The sequence below is a fragment of the Netta rufina genome, assembly GCF_964035555.1.
Source record: "Netta rufina genome assembly, chromosome: 1".
Classification (NCBI taxonomy): Eukaryota; Metazoa; Chordata; class Aves; order Anseriformes; family Anatidae; genus Netta; species Netta rufina.
Window position 1 is genome coordinate 165,852,704 of NC_140123.1, and position 18,273 is coordinate 165,870,976.

The window sequence follows — 18,273 nt, forward strand, 5'->3', positions numbered from 1 at the left end:
AAAAGCCTACTGCCAAAATAAATAGCAATCATGCCAAGATAGGGTTCTTTATAGATGCATGCCAAATTTTCCATGGTATATATTCACCTCACTTCCTCTAGAGTTCACCTTGCAGAAACATGAAAGAGTGTGGAATTACAAATCAAGGGAATGAAGGCTGATAAGTACTTTAAAACAAGTGTTTATGCAGGTAATATAAAAACAAACAAACAAACAAACAAAAAACACATATTTTCGTCTTTATTTAATGTAAGTATTTGATTAAACCCTTGGAACTATGTGGTATTTGTGTGTTCCATTTGAGAACCATCTTCCTTTCTTTAAACACCATACTAATTTCACATGAGAATTCATAACAGATTTCAACTCCCTTCAAAGCTGGGTAAAGTATTTGACTCAAGCTTTTGAATCACTCCTGCTGAATTAAAATTAAACAGGTTTTCAATGTGGCCCAGAGATATTTTGGGTCATAACAGCTATTTTAAGGCCATTTGCAGTTTTTATTTTTATTTTAAATTATCCTGATTTATGCAAAGAATTCCCCACTGGTATTCAACAATTTTTAGTTTGCTGATAGTGTCACAGTATGGGTACGAGTGAATTGCTTTGCATCTGTCTGGCCCCACAAGAATATTGTAGATGAAATGGGCCATTATGCTACTCAGGCACTAGGAAATGACATAATAGCTAAAAGACAGGCTAAAACCTGCTGAGCACTTACCCAGTTTTTCTTTTTCTTCTTCTTGGAGTCAGCATCATTACCACTGCCAATGCTTGAGTGGCTCGTCGCACTGTTGATGCTGGAAACACTTTCTGAAGAATGTTGCCGTCTTATACGTAAATCTAAAGAAAACAACATACATTGAAAGCTATCTGGCTAGGTGACACAGCCTCTGCTTGAATATAATAATCATTTTTTATATTTATACAGGGTCCCACTCTTCAAATGGAGTCTAAATGCACATAAACGGTATTGATTCTTTTTGTGGCTTGGATCCAAGATATTGCAGCCCATGAGAAACCACATCAGAGTCAATGGGAATCTATACAAAACTCTTATGTGCTCCTCTGGACTGGGAGGCAAGAAAGCAGTGATCCCACACAGCAATCTATGCAGGCATAACCTCAGAGCAAAGTAGCTTCTGTTACAGATGGATTAGTTGAGTTATTACCATCATATGTACTACAGTTTGTTTGTTTGTTTTCCCTGAGGAGTATAGGCACTATGTGACTTGTAGCAGGGTTTATCAGCATTCAGATGCTACTTTCTAATATACCATGATGGAAATAAGCAGGCAAGAGTTCATTAAAAACACATGAAACAAAATAAGAAGCGGAGAATATTTAAAAAGATTGGTGAGGCAATTTCTTAAGTCTCTAATAACTATAAGTTAATCACTGGCAAGTATTCTTGCAAAACATATCCACTATATTCCAAGGAAAATTACTTTTTAGGCTATATTCTACTTCCTAGAAGTTAGCTTTGCTATACTTAAGTCATGCAGTGAAATGACCTCAGGGTGAGCATCTAATTTAAATAATGACCTCTTTAAAGAAAGATCAATGGCACTTTCAGAAATTAAGGCTGTTATTTCTTTTTTTCTTCAAGTAATTCCTTTGCTATTGCTTATCAACAGACACTTTGAAATATATATTTATAATATAACATTTACTAAACAGCAATGAAAAATTAATTCAGAATCTGGAATTTTAAAAGTTCGCTTCCTGTACTGATTTGGCACTTTGTGAAGTGAATAAACTGTAATTAGTCTGTCTCTTTATGATTACAACTTTCAGAGCTACATCTTACACTGGATTTCTAAGGTATAACTATGTTTTGATGTAAGACTTCACTAGTGACTTGGGAGTACTTCAATACCCAACTACGGTGACAGGGTTAACTCTTTACACCCAACAATTCATTCCTGGCCACCCAGTTTTGAGAAGACAAAGCTCCAGGAACTCTGCGGCAAGTAGGAAGCACATGCAAGGTTTCCAGTTGTGGAAACCCACAAGAATGCCTACCATTCACTCCAGAATGTACTTGCCCTTGCAACAGAGTCATCAAAACAACAGAAAAGTAGTGACTTAGCCTTTTTTTCCTAGGGAGAAACTCTGCACTTATTTTAATAGTGACAAAAGCATACCTTTGTGGGTATGATCAGGACCATTCAAGGCTCCTTGAATAGCAGCTTGTGCAGCAGAATTCTGGGCTTTCAGCATTTCAATGGTTTCCCGTAGCTCTATAAGCTCAGATTCCTGTGGGAAGCACAAAGAGAGCTTGAAATACATGGCACAAGAACAATGTATGTCTAAGCTAAAAAGATAAGAGTGGTTCAAATGAAGTTCATGGGAATGCTTGGGTGAATATAAGGGCAACACTAACTTCAAGTAGAATTCATTTAAAATTCATTTTAAATGAATTCTACTTGAAATTCTACTTCAGTCTACACTGAAGATGAATTTCTATGAAGATATTAAACTCAACTCATATTTACTTTTGTATTTATTCTATGCAAAGTTATCATGATATTTGTATGGAAACCAAGTTTTCTTTTTTTTTTTTTTTTAAAAAGGTTACTTTAAAGGGGTCCCAATTTAATATTCATTAAAAAGTTAAGAGAGAGAGAAAAAAAAGTGCCAAAAGACAATATAACCATTTGACTTGCATCCTGCAGTATTCAAGGCTACTGTTTAATGTCTGAATCCCAATCTGAATTTGTGTGTGTCTACTTCAAAAAAAAAAAATAATAACATTAACTAATAATTCAATTAAAAACAAACAAACAAAAGAAACCCATAACTGTTTAACAGTGACTGTCTTGCAGTTTAAAGAAAAACTACTCCAGTGCAGGGAGTTCTGTACCAGAATACAACATCATTTTAATTTAAAAATAGCTTTTCTTTTACTGAATCATTAAAACTCTCCTTCCAGCCGTTGTTTATATAATGAAGATTAAAGGAATTTAACCTCAACAGTAGAGAAGAGAATGGAAGGGACATGTTCCAAGTCTTCTGGGGAACAAGCTTGCTTATGAGATGATTTATTTCAACGTCACTTTTTAATCTCTTTTGGAAAGAAAATCTTCTGAGGGAAATTATATTTTGTAAAAAGTCAAGTTTTTTCTTTAATTCCTCTTTATTTATTTTGCTTGAGATGTAAAACAACAACAACGACAAACAGCAAAAAACACAAGCAATAAAAATATTTTCTATCCATTTCACAGTTAGTCTTGCCATTTTTCACCTGTTGATGATCAACTACACTGTGAAATTTTATTTTTATACACAGCTACACTGACTCTAGTGGTGAAATAGCTCACAGATATACAGTTTCTTTCATTGCTTGTCTCAATGAGGCCTTCTTGTTTACAGGATACTGCTCAAAATGACTAAGGGCAGAAAACAGTTACAGTAGTTCAATCCTGGTAGGTGCTAAGCGCCCTCTTAATCCTCAGCAGGGTACAAAGCCTCACGTTAAATTTACTAGCTATCAGGTTTAGATTTTTTCCCCAACACTCACAACAGCACAGTGAAAACCAAAACTGTTTCTAAGCAAATAGGATACCCAACCTGCATTTACACTGAATGGAGGCATTTTTGTCTACTTTAAGTACAGTCCTTCCCTTCCTGATTTACTGATGTTATTCTGACAATGTTGTCAGGCTGGAATTAAGCAGTCCAGTAGGTTATGATATGTCTTTGTTACAGGATCTTTCAATATGGATTAAACCTAGAGTCGCATATGTTTAATTAAAATCTTAAGCAAAGATTTTATCTTCAAACAATTCTATGATATTGTCTAGGAAAACCTGATGCTGCAGAGTTTAATTCTACTGGAGCTTTATGAAGATTTGATAGCAATGGCCATTAAAGAAAGATCTGTCTGTCTTATTGTCACAGCTGTCCCTGTTTCCTTTCAGTGTTTTTTAAACAAAACTCTAATATAATCTGCTGACTGCTTTCCATCTGCTTTGCTAAACGTACCTTTTGTTCAGCTGTCATTGTTAGACTTTGCAACCGGCCGGTCATATTTCCCAAGCTTTTTTCAAAAGCTGCTACTAGATGAGCCTGTGAAAGTAACAGAAGACAACATTTGTTGTTAGACTGGGTCTTCAATGCACTGTGAAACTTTCAGGTTTTATACAGGAGGCTTTATACATTTTGACTGGACAAACAATATCCGGCCTTTGTAAAATCCAGCACTTTCACTCTGGGCTTTCTCAAAGATCTATTTTTTTTTTTTTAATATTCTCTCCCCTCCAAGCGCATCTTCTCCAACGCTTTTGTATTAATTTTAAACTCAGACTGAACAGATGTGAAGCAGTCAAGTGAGGCCAGTGCTCCTCAGGCTTCTTTAGCCCCCAAGGAGCCTAGCTTAGCCTGGAAATGAATTATGGATTTAAAGTCCTGTTTGGAGTTCACTGATATATCGACCAGAAGAAGACTGCTCCCAAACAGAAGCCCAGGAGTGATTATTTTCAATTACTGAACACTTCAATAGAGGAATTCAGGTACTCTATCTTAAAATATAAGTTTTCAGTTCCCAAATAAAACACTCCAAAGTAATCCTGAGAATAAAACAAAAAACATCACAGTTCTTTTTATAAAAGGTCATTGCTTGGTCTGTTTGTCTTATATTGATTATACATATGTATGTATGTGTGTAGAAAAATAACATAAAACGTATATAAAATATAAATACATTTATACATATACATGCAAATATAAAAGACAATCTTGAGAATTCTAACATCTTTCCCACCTTGCTCTGTATATCCATTCCTCAAATAAAAAATGATTACCATATATACAACAGTGTCTCATTTCCACACCTCCACTTCAGAGCTGTTATGCTGGTATGTGGGTTTTGTGTTTTGAAAATTATTTTTGATTGCAATAAAGATTTCAATATCTTACTCCTTATTACAAGGAGTTTACATCACGTAAAGGATATTATTGACAAATAATGCATTTATTTACTTATGGGTAGGCTGGTCAAACCACCTGCTTTCTGCAGGTATGCCTTAGGGATAACTCTTTTGATAAAGGATATGCACCCTAGGGACTAACTTAAAAAAATAAACATGAGACTAGATAAATACGCAATTTCCTAGGAATTACCTTGTAATTATTTAAATTCCTGTTTTAACATACATAGTTTTGGCTGTATACTTAAAGTTATAATTTTAACAAAATGCACTTGGCATATGTGTCAAATACAAGTCTGAAATCTGTCAGTCAATATCAGTTATTCTAGCTAGCTTGAAAACTACGGCCTTCAGCTCTTACTCTGAGAAGATAAAAATCACTAGCTTTTAAACTTACTTTTTACTTGAAAAATCAGTTGAATATTAAAAAAGATCCAGACTAATTCATGGTGTTTTAATTCTGAAGTTGATGATCAATGTCCCAGAGCCCAGTCAGAGACACGGTGGATGTACTATCACAGAACTACAGACAAATGTTCCCTTTTTTACATGTGTTTAACAGGAAGCTAACTAATGGAGCTCTCTTCACTGCCTCATAAAAAAAATCTGTGTCTCAGTGGATGGCTTTACCAACAATGGGTACTGATGGCTTGAAAAGAAGAATCATTTGCTTAATTATGCATTGCTTTTTCTGATTTCTCACAATTATATTGTGACAACTGCAGTTCTTTGGTACATAACTATGGATATTTGTGCAAAGTAATTTCCTGCTCTATAGCTTTAGCTTATGCTGTACATGCATAATCCACAAGGAACTTATAAGAAAAAATAAGAAATAAAAAGCATCATTGAAAATGTCAGCAAAGGTCACTGAAACTATCAAGTTATTGTCTGATAGTCTTTAGAGAAAGATAGCCATGTTAGAATTATGAATTCTTAGTAAAATTCAGCCAGTGAATATATAACCTTGACTATATTATCTTGGAGAAGCACACCATGAGTGTTGCATCCTAAATGTAATTGGATCAAGATGATAATAGATCTTTCCTAAGTCATTTGATATAAAGACTTTTAGGTCTTCATTTGCTAGTAATAAAGAAGCATAATTAAAAGGCCCACTGACTGAAAACTACTCAAGAAAAAAAGTTCAATTACTTTGTTCATCACTTTAAATGTTTATTACAAAATAATATGGTTCTATGGTATTATTTTATAATATAATATATACAAGGTATTATTTTTGCATTCAGCGCAATAAGCTGTGCTACTTTTCCCCATAGCAGCAAATATTTATTTATTCAGCAGTCTAGAGAACCCCTATTTGTTGAATTTTTATGCATATTTGTCCCAAAAGACATACTATGTAAAAAAAATAATACATGTTCATTTGAAAAAACAAACAAACAAAAAAACAGCAAAAACCATACCAAACATAAACAAAAAACACACACTGTATATTTATATATGACAAACAAAACAAACAAAAAACAAACAAACAAACAAAAATAAACAAAAACAAAACAAACAAAAAAACAGCAAAAACCATACCAAACATAAACAAAAAACACACTGTATATTTATATATGACTGTGGATATTATAAAACGTGAATATGTATATATGCCCAGTTATTTTGCATATAAACAGTCTTTGCGTATAAACAGTGAAACGCAAAGTAACTCAGAAATGAAAGCAATTGGAACAAATAGAAAGAAGTAACTTTAACTTTAAAAATGGAAATGAGAAATTAAATATTCAAATTGTTTGCTTATTTTACTTTTATTAAATTGGTATTTTTTTGATTGAATTGGTAATCCTCTGAATCTGAGTATTGTTAACTTTATCAAAAACATCCATTCTTTCATTCTAGCAAAAAATATTTAGAAGTTTTGTTTGTTTGTTTGTTTTTCATAAATTACAGTCAATCTCTCACACCTCAGAAGTCTATGTTAGATACGGCAGTTGCATTCATGGAATACATAATTTGAATACCATATAATATAGCATTCAGACTAAATGTCCTTTTAATAATACCCATTGCTAAAGATAAACTTACATCTTCATAACTGAATGTAGCATTTTTACTAGGAGATATACTAGGGTTAGTTATGTAACTAGGTACTACTGGAAGTATGTCTGCAGCAAAATGTATCTGTCTTTAATATTGTATACATCTCAGACAAATAGATGATATACAGCTCTTAATCTCCAGGTCCATCATATGTGAATTAATTTTGACTTCTATTAACTTATGAGATTCCCATTGGAAACAGTTAAAGCAATAAATCTCAAGGAATGACTTCAGTGTGAAGATGACAGATTTGATTTAGAACATTTCCCAAATCTCAAATGCCTCAATTCTTAGATTTACAGCCTGTCTAGAACGTTTTACTGACATATCTGAAGACTCTTTACTGATGCACTTTGCCTTTCACTTGCTGCATCCAGGTCTATAAAACAAAGATAAATAAATAAATGTCCTCCCACCTGACACAGCTGAAGGAAAGAAGGTGTCAGAGGCCAGGAGGGGTCTGGCTGACTGCAAGAAGTGACTGTACATCTGTTGACCTTTTCTGTTCGCCGGCTGCTATTATCTTCTTGTTTGGCTGCGGGATAGTGGTTCAGGGCTGGCCAAACAAGAGCATTAGCCAGCAAACTCTCCCTGCTTTCCAGTGGCATCCTGGGTCTACTACAATTCACAAGCATGCACCCTTCAGCTTCATACAGTACAAAGCACTGATCAAAGGCCCTCCACACAGGCTGGGTTCAGGCTGCTCACTGGAATTTGAGCCCTTGTCAGTCACGTTGGAAGTCTGCTGGTTGGACATTTTCAGCACTGAAAACAGCCCTTTCTTAATTAGTATTGAGATTTGCCCTTCAGCAACATCAAAACAGGCACCAGGGAAAAAGCCAGAATCTCAAAAAAAAAAAAAAAAAAAAAAGTAAATTAAGCATCCAAACAACAGCTGGGACCTTCATGGATTTAATCATATGCAGGGAAAACACTTTGGGGTTAATCAAATGAAATAAACTGCTGAAATCAAGCATAGTACTTGAGTCCAGCCAACAACGCCTGAATAATTAATGTATCCAAGTAAGAAAAGTCTCAGAAGAGGTTTTCAAATGCTTAAGAAATGCTATAAATTCCATTTGTCAGATTTTGATATAAAATAATATAAAATAATACATTGAGGAAAGGCTTGACCAAACAGGTCAAATTTCATTCTGATGGTCTTTTAATGACACTTGTACTACAAAATGTCTTTTATGGCAAAGCAAGGAAAAACACAAATAGTGTGATACTGAGATGAAATAGATGCTCTTTTTTATTTTTATTTTTATTTTTATTTTTATTTTTATTTTTATTTTTATTTTTATTTCCATTTTCATTTTCTTCATTTTTATTTATATTTTTAATTGCCTACAATACTTTCATTTAGTTTTAAAAAGGGAAATGGTAATAACAAATTCAAGCAGGAGATGAACTCTGAGGTAACGCAACTTCTTGCTATTATTATTATTATTATTATTATTATTATTATTATTATTAATAGTTTCTTTCTCCAGGCTGCAGTGAGGAAAAAAATGGTGCCTATGTTCAGACAGTGAAAGTACACAAATCTGGGGGAGTTTGGGACTAAGGCTGAGATGATTGGATTTATATCAAAGGCATCAGAAATGATCGAGTAACTTTTTGTTCAGCAAAGACACTGCAGAAGATACCTTGCTCTCTGCCAGAGATGGATCTAGCTATATAAAAGACAGAAAGCAAGTAATTTTTTTTTTCCAGAAGAATTACTGTTCATTCAGGTTTTAGCCTACTGAAACACAAACATCTCAAAATGAAGATCGCAACAGTATTATCCACTGAGAGAGCTGAGAGAGTAAAACATGTTTTCTGTTTCTTCTCTGAGAATTTTTATTTTTTTTTAATTAGAACTATTTCTCTTTCAAAAGCCAGGAGTTCATGAAATATGCCTGTTAGATTAGGAGATAAATGATATGCTAGTAAACCAGATCTATTTTATAGACAAAATTGCTAAGACAGAATGAGCTCATGAAAATTAAAAGCCCACCTGGGTTTTTCATGTTTGTCATATTATATCAGATATTTGTTAATTACTTTCATAATTTTTATGAAAAGTATATAATCACTTGCTTTGAAATATCAATTTTGTAATTAGACAGAATTTCATAGGGCATATCACAATTAAAAGGTTGTATATACACTCTGTTTTCAAGCTGGATTTTATTCATGATGTTTTACTGACACTTCATTGGATTTACTTACATAAAGTGCTCAAAGGACTGACAGAATTAGTACTAACAAATGTATATAGTCTCCTTTGATCCTTTGGACTTACATGAAAGTGTTCTTTACATCTTCTGTACCAGAAATAACAGGGAAAGAACTCAGAACTAGGCTTATTGTGTAAAGCTTTTACATTTTTGCTTTTGTAAAGGATGTATCTCATGACTACATCCCCAAAATATTTACATATGATAACTAGCAATACTTACTTTTATTTAAAGAACATTTTCATTGTGAAGGTTCTTAAATCCCTTGTTCATGCATGGACAAATTGAAGCCTTGAAGGTTCATGCTCCTGAGAAGTTTAATTTTGAGGGAATTCCACATGTTGTGGATTTGGAAGAAGAAGAGATTTCTCCACTACTGTTTAAAAAACCCACGTGCTAACAGGATCAGATTTAGAGTTGCTTATAGGTTCAGAATTTAAGGACTGTCTCCATGGATATAGATTAGAAGGTGGATGACACATTCAAAAGAACAGCACTAAGTTAACTTTTACACAACATATGGCATGCATGCATGTATATATATACACACAAGCACATTCAGGTTTACAAATGTGGTACTTCTGGATAGGTAAAAATAGATGCACATGCATACAGTTTTTCTAAGTGTCCTGTTGAAAGTTTCACCTTTTAATTTAGATTGGTGGAAAAGCTATGGGCTGTAATCCTCTTACATGTTGGGAAGTCCATTGGACCACATCCCCACCCAATACAACAGATCGAGCCCATCTTATTTCCTACATGTGCAGCAGAATTAGTTTGGAAAAATAACCACAACAAAATCCAAAATGTATCCATGTTTCTAGCTTGACTAAGTTTCTCTGAAATGGTATTGTTATTAGAAACCACAGTGTTTACTCCACACAAAGGAATACTAGCCAGAGACATAGGCAATACTTCTAAGTATTACCAGGGAGACTGGACATAAGTGGGCAAAATCAACTGAACAATGGCCTTAGTGGCTCAGCTGCACAAGGGAACATCCTCTTATCCTGTTGCACTTGTTGCTTTATTAAAAGCTACAGCATTGCTGAAGAAGGACATATCCTAAACATCTGACATCTAAACATCATCTTTCAACTTCAACACAACAGCAACAAAGAATCTGCTGGTGCTTTCTGTTCAGAACTAAAGGAAGGAGAGAAGTGTAATCTGTTTTCTGCCCACACAGTGGAATGAGGCATGGTACCAAGAGCCCTGAGTTACCACCAGCACAGGGGCTCTCAGACCAGCCCTAGTAGAGGCACCTGAGCACAGGACCTCCACAGCCCTCTTCCCCATGCTCCCCATCGCAAAGCAGAGCTGCTGCAGCCATGTGTTCTTGGTAGAAGGAAAAGCACCCTGTGGAGAGCATGAGGTTTTCTAGTGACTACACAAGATGCTGGCTAGGCTCTTCTGATTGTTCAGCATTGGCTTTAGTTTGTTGATCTCAGGATGGGCAAATGAAGAATTGCCTAGCCTGGCAAAGATGATTAATGTGATCGACGTTTTAGTTCTAAAATATACAAGAGAAAGAACCCCACACCCAGGATATACATGCTGGCTATAAATTCCCAAATGAATAACCCAGCTCCAAATCTTTTTTTTTTTTTTTTTTTTTTTTTTAATTTACGAATACTGCAGGATTCCAGTATTGTTTGCTTCACTGATTTATCCTCAGAAGTCAGAAAAGACTGGAAATCCATAATGCTCCAGACATACAAATGTTCTTTGCAGCAACCTGACCACAGCAGAAAGGGCTAAGATAGCTCTTCTTCACTTTCAAGTGTGGCAGTCCAAAGGGATCAAACAGCTTTCACACAACTAGAAATTATTTTCCCCCAGCATGAACACAGTGCTACACAGACTGAAATAATTGCTCGAAAATAATGGCAGTATTTATAGAGCTAAATACTCAGTACATCTACATTATGAAGAAAGATGCTCTACAGGTTGCCCAAGACATCAGGGACCTGCTTTCTTGAAATGTATAATGATGCTCTCTTGCAACTGCATCTCTGCTTTCCTTGGGAATGATAACTATAGTTATATCCTGAATCACATTTAAAAATCGCTGTACAGCAGTTGATCAGTAACTGGCTGGTAACTTCATCTGAAGCCATAGCAACCAAGCACAACTGTAGATCGCATTACCTATCTGGCATTATTTTCTGATACGTTCAATAACTCATATTACTAATGTATGACAATTGGAAGGAACACCAGGGAACTCTTGGTGAAATAGCCCAGTTTTCATGAGTTCTATATCAGCACAGTTATTGTAGCATGTGAATTCTGTATACATTTGTATATTGTTTTTCTTTTCACATCACTCTATATTTTTCAGGGTTTATCTTTGTGAAATGTAACTATAATGAATTCTATCAACATTCTCAATTCATGCCCAATTCATGCTCAATTCATGTTTGTTCTTTTGTTGGTTGTGTCTCCTTGCTTTCTTTTTTTTAAAAAACAAACAAACAAACAAAAAAAAAACCCAACTTGATTCTGAGGAAAGACTGGAACTGAATGGGAGAGAACTACAGAATTATTGTCACATCCAAAGTGACAAAGTGACAAAATCATTCCTTGCTCTTACAGGTAGGATCAATGCATTTGTGTGGCCATGCACCCATTCTTATGCTTCTCGCTTTGTTTTGACGAAGTTTATGTTTATACAAATCATTGACAAATTTGAAAAGTAAAGATAAAATATTAAACTGAGAATTTAAGGAAGTCTAGTAATTTACAGTTCAAAGGTTAACCAACATTCAAGTCTGTGGACACACTAGATGTGACACAAACTGCAGTTTATCTTGGTGCAATTGTGCAAGTGGAGTTTATGAAAGCTACATGTCCCAGATTCTTATAGCACCATAAACCAAAAAATACTAATGGCATTTCTTTAATATTTTAACAAGGTCTAATCCATAAATTGTAACATGCTTTACAAAGCGGGTAAGAATTATTGCTCTATTTTATTTTTGATTGGTAACTAGGCTTCTAAATCATCAATGAGGTTCTTCCAGTGTGTTTTGTTAAGATAGAGCTTGAAAAAGTCCTAGATACTACTATTAAAATGTGTAGTTTCCTGCAATGACATGACTATATTCGCTGTCCAATACCTTCTTCTCTAGTCCTCCATTCCTACTCTACAGGCACAGACAAATCTGCTGCTATCCAGAGTGTGTCTTATTAAGTTATATATAATTTTCTACATTCATCAATATCAGAATGAAACCTTGCATGTTCATATCTGAGAACAGAAATTTCATCTTAGTGGAAATCAAATCAATTAATCTTGAAGACACTGAATAAAAGAAAATTCACACTGAGATTTTTTTCCAGTAGTCTCTTTTTCAATAAAATTTAATAAAGCATTTGTTAGAATTTCCTGATTTTTTTTTTATTTTATTTTTTTGTACAAAACTGCATCACCTTTACTGAAACTGATACAGCTATATTTTTGGTGCTTGTAACATTTCATATGTCAGGGAAAAGTTGCTTTTCAACTTAAAAAATGCAGTACCATACTGGCTGTAGCAGTTTAATACCCACAAAACTGACAGAATCTTTACTGTGACTCAAAATCTGTAATAAGCTTTAGAGTCTTGATAGTTTGGATGACATATAATGGAACAGAGTACTTCAGCATTACTGTTCAGTCACAGTGTTTAATTTCTCTCTGATCCACACTGAGTGCATCTCTATACCTTTCAAAAGGATTTTAAATGACCCAGATAAAAAGGGTTGGTGCTTCTGTCACTAAGCATGAGTCTGCCACTTTTTTTACTTGTAAGGAATACAGTGAAAATTGCCAGACACCAATTATCACACTTAAAATTCCTCCTTAGAGGACAGGTAATAACAAAAGAAAAAAAAATTATAACCATTGATCTTTGCAGAACATTATTTTCTATTTCCATTGTGTATATATTAAATCAAATAATTAATTTCAAAAACACCAAGATAAATAAATAGAAGTCTGCCAGCTTACATCTTGATATAAGAATTAAATAAGAGTAATTAACCCATCTGAAAATATTTTTCATCAAAAGCAAAAATACTTACATTTGCTGAAAGTTGAGATGTAAGTGTAGCAACTTTTTCTTGTGATGCAACCAGCTCTCTCCGTAGTTTCTGAATTTGCTAGATAAAAAAATGCTGTTGTCAGTATTTCAGGAATTTCTTTTTGTTGCATTTTTTGTACTGCTAATATGTGATCACTAAACATGTGAAACAATACCTTAGTTCCACATGTTTCAATCACAAAACTTAAAAAAATACTAATTAATAAAAGTAATGACCTAATTCTGCTCCAGCTGTTTTGTTTACATATGCAAATGTCACTTTTTTTTTTTTTTACCAAATCATGTGGGTTCCAAACATATTCTTAGTGCAACCAATAACAGCAGCACTGGCTGAGGCCTGAAATTGTGAAATATGAAGGAATTTGCAAGAAGTTCACCTTGTCTGACTGTAGACATATTATTCAATAACATATGTTAAATGTCTGCATTAGATGCAGATGAAGTGCAAAAGCTACTCCTCCACTGCCTGGTATGAAGATGGTTTCAATGGCAATCTCAGGCAGATTTTTACTTCACGGATCATGGGGTACAGTAATATTTTTCTAACACAATAGTTCCCAAATTACATTTGATTCAAACATATAGCTTCTTTAAAGCTTATGTCTGTTTTGTTTGTTTATTTGTTTTGTTTTTGTTTTGTTTTTCCAAAAACTCTCTGGCCAACTTAAAAAAATACATATATATAGATTTAGATGTGCATGATGACATAAAAATAAACTAAATTCAAAGATCCTGTACCCTTTTATGAACAACAGAATACTTAAGAAAAACATTCATTTGCATTTCAGCCAGGGTAGATATGAAGCATAAAACTAGCACATCATTTTAAGTGAATTTAACCCTACTTGAGATCTTACTGGGACTTCAGGCATTGCACTAAACTTAAGTACAGTATAGCGTTTCACTTTGAACCCCTTTCATACTCAGACGTAAAAGGAATTACTGCAGACTAGTGAAGTAAAATGTCTAAAGCCAGACTAACAAAGGGAGCACATGGCATTCTCATACTAATATCTCCACTAATAAGGACTATTTAAGTATTTTGACTTTATGATTTCTGTGAAAATCAACAGGGAATACTTCATACACTTTAAAAGTGAAATAGTTCCTGTACATTTGTGATACAAAAATGCCTATGTCATTTGCACTGTCTCAAAGTAAATGAGACATATTTGAGCTGTTCTCTCTCCTGGTCTGCCCCCCCCCCCCCCCCCCCTTTTTTTTTTTTTCTTCCAAGATTTCTTTTGGTATTCAATAGTAATTATGTGAGCTGCCTGCTTAGGCTACACTTTCATCACATTCCTCCAAGTATACAAAGTCAGTTCTCAGAAGTGCTATTCAGCATCTCCTGCAAGAGCATTCACAGAGCACATCTAGATATTAGAAAAACTCCCCATGTAGGAGAATATGAAAAATAAATGTTCCATGTGTTGCTTCTTTATGAAGGCAAATGAATTAAGGAATTGTTTTTTACACTACTGAGCTATGACACACCTTTTACCTCATTTGTTTTAACTTTCAGAGAAAGCAGTTTAAAAAAGTTCAGGAAAAATATATTGAAATAGACTGCTTAAGGAAGAATATGTTTATTTGTTCAACCTTCTTAAGGTAACTTTTGGTTGACTTTTTATGTGATCAGAATAGTTAAAATAAGAGCAGAATAAATGCAGGAGTCTGAAAGCATACAGCTCGGTAAAGTGGAAGTGCACCACTTGGTGCTGCATTTTATTGTTTCTAATCCTTGGTGCCCTTTTAATACAACCAGTACTTCATTTTGAGAAAGGCTGTAATTGTATCCAGTTGCTGACCCACTCCTGTCACCCATTCTTATACACTGTGAGCTGTTTTCCACGTCAGATTTGATTTATATCTGAAATCAATCTGTGTTTCTCTGAAATACATTGAAGTGGTCAGTTTCAGAAATTTAATATAAAGCAGAATGTAAGTGATAGAAGTTCAAAGTGAACCTTCTAAGTATTTCGCTCCTGAAAGGCAGCACATTACCTTGAACTGCTTAGTCTCTTAGATCCAGTACAGAGTTGATTTAAGTCTGAGATCAGACATATTACAACTCCTCCACTCAGCAGCCCAATCCTCATTGATTCTTTTCACCTTTCCAGATCCTCAGCCAGGAAGTATCAGCACAACACTAAGAAAATAACTTCTAGTGCAGCTGCTACATGAGGTGTCCTTTTACCAGCATCTCAGAATTTTAGCCATATCAGATACACAGTAAACTTCTAAGTAACATCATAAAAATATACAACTGTAAAAATGAAGAAAAGTTCTTACCTCTGAATGTGCCTTTTCTTCTGCCTGCAAGAAAACAAAGAAGAAATGACTTAGAAATAATGTGCAACATAATTGAGGTAATAGAAAATAAATGCCAGCAGCTCTGAAGTGAAATGAATAGCTTCACAGATCTGTTACATTTAAGGAAGGTATGCAGTAAAAACAATAAATGGAATTCCTTTCAACTTACTCAGAGAGGCTCCAGCTGAAAACCCAAAGAGTTTGCCAGCATACTGACAGGACAAAACAGTGGATAAAGGAGGAACAGTAACAGAACTACAACGGAACTACTTAGAACTACATTTCTAAGATAGGAAAGAATATTTGCTATGCTGTCACTCATGTACGTTAGTCTGTACAAGTGAACTTTTATACCGTAATGATTATTACAGCTCCTACAACTATATTTGCTTAACTGTATACCGAACAATAATCCTAACCGACTAATCCCTGCTAAGAGAAGTTGGCAGCATACCAGGAAAACATATACGGAGGAAGGTGGGAGGAGAGGGCTACTTGAACTTTCGAGTAATGTATTCCAGAGTACTGACCAAAATATTAAGATCTCTCAGGGCTCGTTAAAGTTTTAACTTAAATTTGCTAGTATTTTATAATTGTAGATATTTTCCTCTTTGTTATGTAATGTGTCGTATAATGATGCTAAGCTTCTTATTTATTCATTAGTCTTTTTCAACAAGTGAAAAACCAAAATCATTACAAAGCATACCTTTGAATGTCTGCTAAGATAAAAGTAATTTAATTTGTTAGCAGGGGAGTAGTCTAATTTAGGAGGCATTTGGCAGACAGAAAAAATCTTGCTTTAGTGAAATTCTAGTGGAAAGGAAAGATGTGGCATGAGAAGAAACCATTTGGTAACATAAAATAATTATCAGTGAGTGTACTGAAAATCAATGCACCCCATGATCTGAGGTGGGCCAAGTTCAAAGAAACAGTATGACATTGTCTGGAAGATTAGTAATCAATGAAAGAAAAACATATGTAAAAGAATTAGATGTAAATAATGCTAGAAAGACTTAAAAAAAAAAAAAAAGTAAAAAGAAAAAGATGAGTTCCTCAGAAAATTCACGTTAGTCAGTATCTGTGTTATTACAAATGAAAATAACTATTTTGGGGTTTGTTTTTGAGCCAGTGTTAAGCACAATATCTGTGTTGTTAGAATTTTAATAACTGATTACAGAAATATTTAATTTCTTAACCTGATGCAGGGGGAGAAGACTTTTAGAAAATGCCTCTTTCAATAAATGTTTATCTGTTAATAGTTCCTGAAAACACTGAGATGCTGTGATATTTCTGTGCAACACTTAGCTGAAGCTACTCTAACATCTACAATCACTAAATGGGAACAATTTAGAATAGTGATTATTTGCCAGCACTGATGTGACACACTTACTGACATTAGCTTTCTAATTTATATTCACAGAAATGGGATCTGCCTACAGAAAATTTTGAAAATCTATTCTCATTACTGTTACTTCAAACATGTAGTGTATGAAAAGTCATCAAAGGATCAAGAAAGACTATGCATCTTTATGAATTCTACTGTGCCAAGAAAAGCAAAAAGTAAAGTAAAGTAAAGTAAAGTAAAGTAAAGTAAAGTAAAATAAAATAAAATAAAATAAAATAAAATAAAATAAAATAAAATAAAATAAAATAAAATAAAATAAAAAGACTTGGTCTTCTGTTACTGAAACTGCCACATAGAGAACTTGTCCTTCATCCTCAGACCACTGTGGCTCCATTGGCGAAGGAAATGCTGCATGTTTTAGCAGATGGCTTCCTCAGCATACAGGGAAGTGTTGCCACTCTCCCCAGAGGTCAAAGAGAGAGCTGCTACAAGACATCATTTGTGGACAGTGGAAGAAGTAAATGAAAAAGAAATAAGAGGTTGCTGGGTGTATTTTCAACTTAAAAAATAAAATCAGAAAACCAAATACAAGTGAGAAGTTTTCACTTAAGAGTTCATGCTGACACCATTGTAATCCAGCACTTAGTCATTGGCTCACAACTTTAGAAATTTGCTCTAAAAGGAAATCATGTTCTTTTCCTCCCTTTACTTCTCTATCATATCTAAGCATCCAATCCTTGCAATATATTTTTCTCTTTTTGAAGTCTTACAGTATTAGCATACAAATGACATGTCCTTACACATCTCCTTTGAGCTTGGCTTAGCACAGCTAATGAATTCTGGGGATTCTAAGTGTAGCTAATGCTGAAAAGCCAGTGTAAGAAATAGAGCAATTAACTAAAGATATGCAAATAGCAGTGTCTCACCTACTGAGCAGGAGGAGATTAAAACTGGAGACAACCTATCATAATTTACACTACCACACAGCTTTTTCAACTTCTTGGAGAGCTAGATGGCTGCCAAAATAGGATCAGTATTTCAGTCCTGGAGTCTACTATGTCCAGTTACATAGCATACTTTTCCGTGAAATTAAATGTATGTCTCTGTATGTGTATATCTCCGCTAGCTAGATTCCTAGTCTATTCAAGTACGTTTAGAAAACCCAAATGCAACCCCGCAAAAAAGCCAGTACATTAAGAAAATACTAGTGAATGCAGAAGATGTCTCATCAGACTTACTCATTGCAATAGCAGCAAATCATGAAGTGTCTTTTCTGAATCTCATATCCTAATTCCCAA

At 34.3% G+C, this 18,273-nt stretch overlaps 1 protein-coding gene across 2 annotated transcripts in view; it reads right to left on the bottom strand.

The window, feature by feature from the left end:
- The window catches only part of NAV3 (neuron navigator 3), a gene marked incomplete at both ends in the record, with an annotated part of 270,085 nt that overhangs the window by 23,930 nt on the left and 227,882 nt on the right, over nucleotides 1–18,273 (bottom strand). For both annotated transcript variants that reach the window (XM_084295258.1, XM_084295257.1), the window contains 6 exons: nucleotides 88–108; nucleotides 722–843; nucleotides 2,148–2,259; nucleotides 3,988–4,071; nucleotides 13,298–13,375; nucleotides 15,610–15,633. In XM_084295258.1, coding sequence (XP_084151384.1) covers nucleotides 88–108; nucleotides 722–843; nucleotides 2,148–2,259; nucleotides 3,988–4,071; nucleotides 13,298–13,375; nucleotides 15,610–15,633 — 441 coding nt within the window. The remainder of the gene's footprint in view (nucleotides 1–87; nucleotides 109–721; nucleotides 844–2,147; nucleotides 2,260–3,987; nucleotides 4,072–13,297; nucleotides 13,376–15,609; nucleotides 15,634–18,273) is intronic.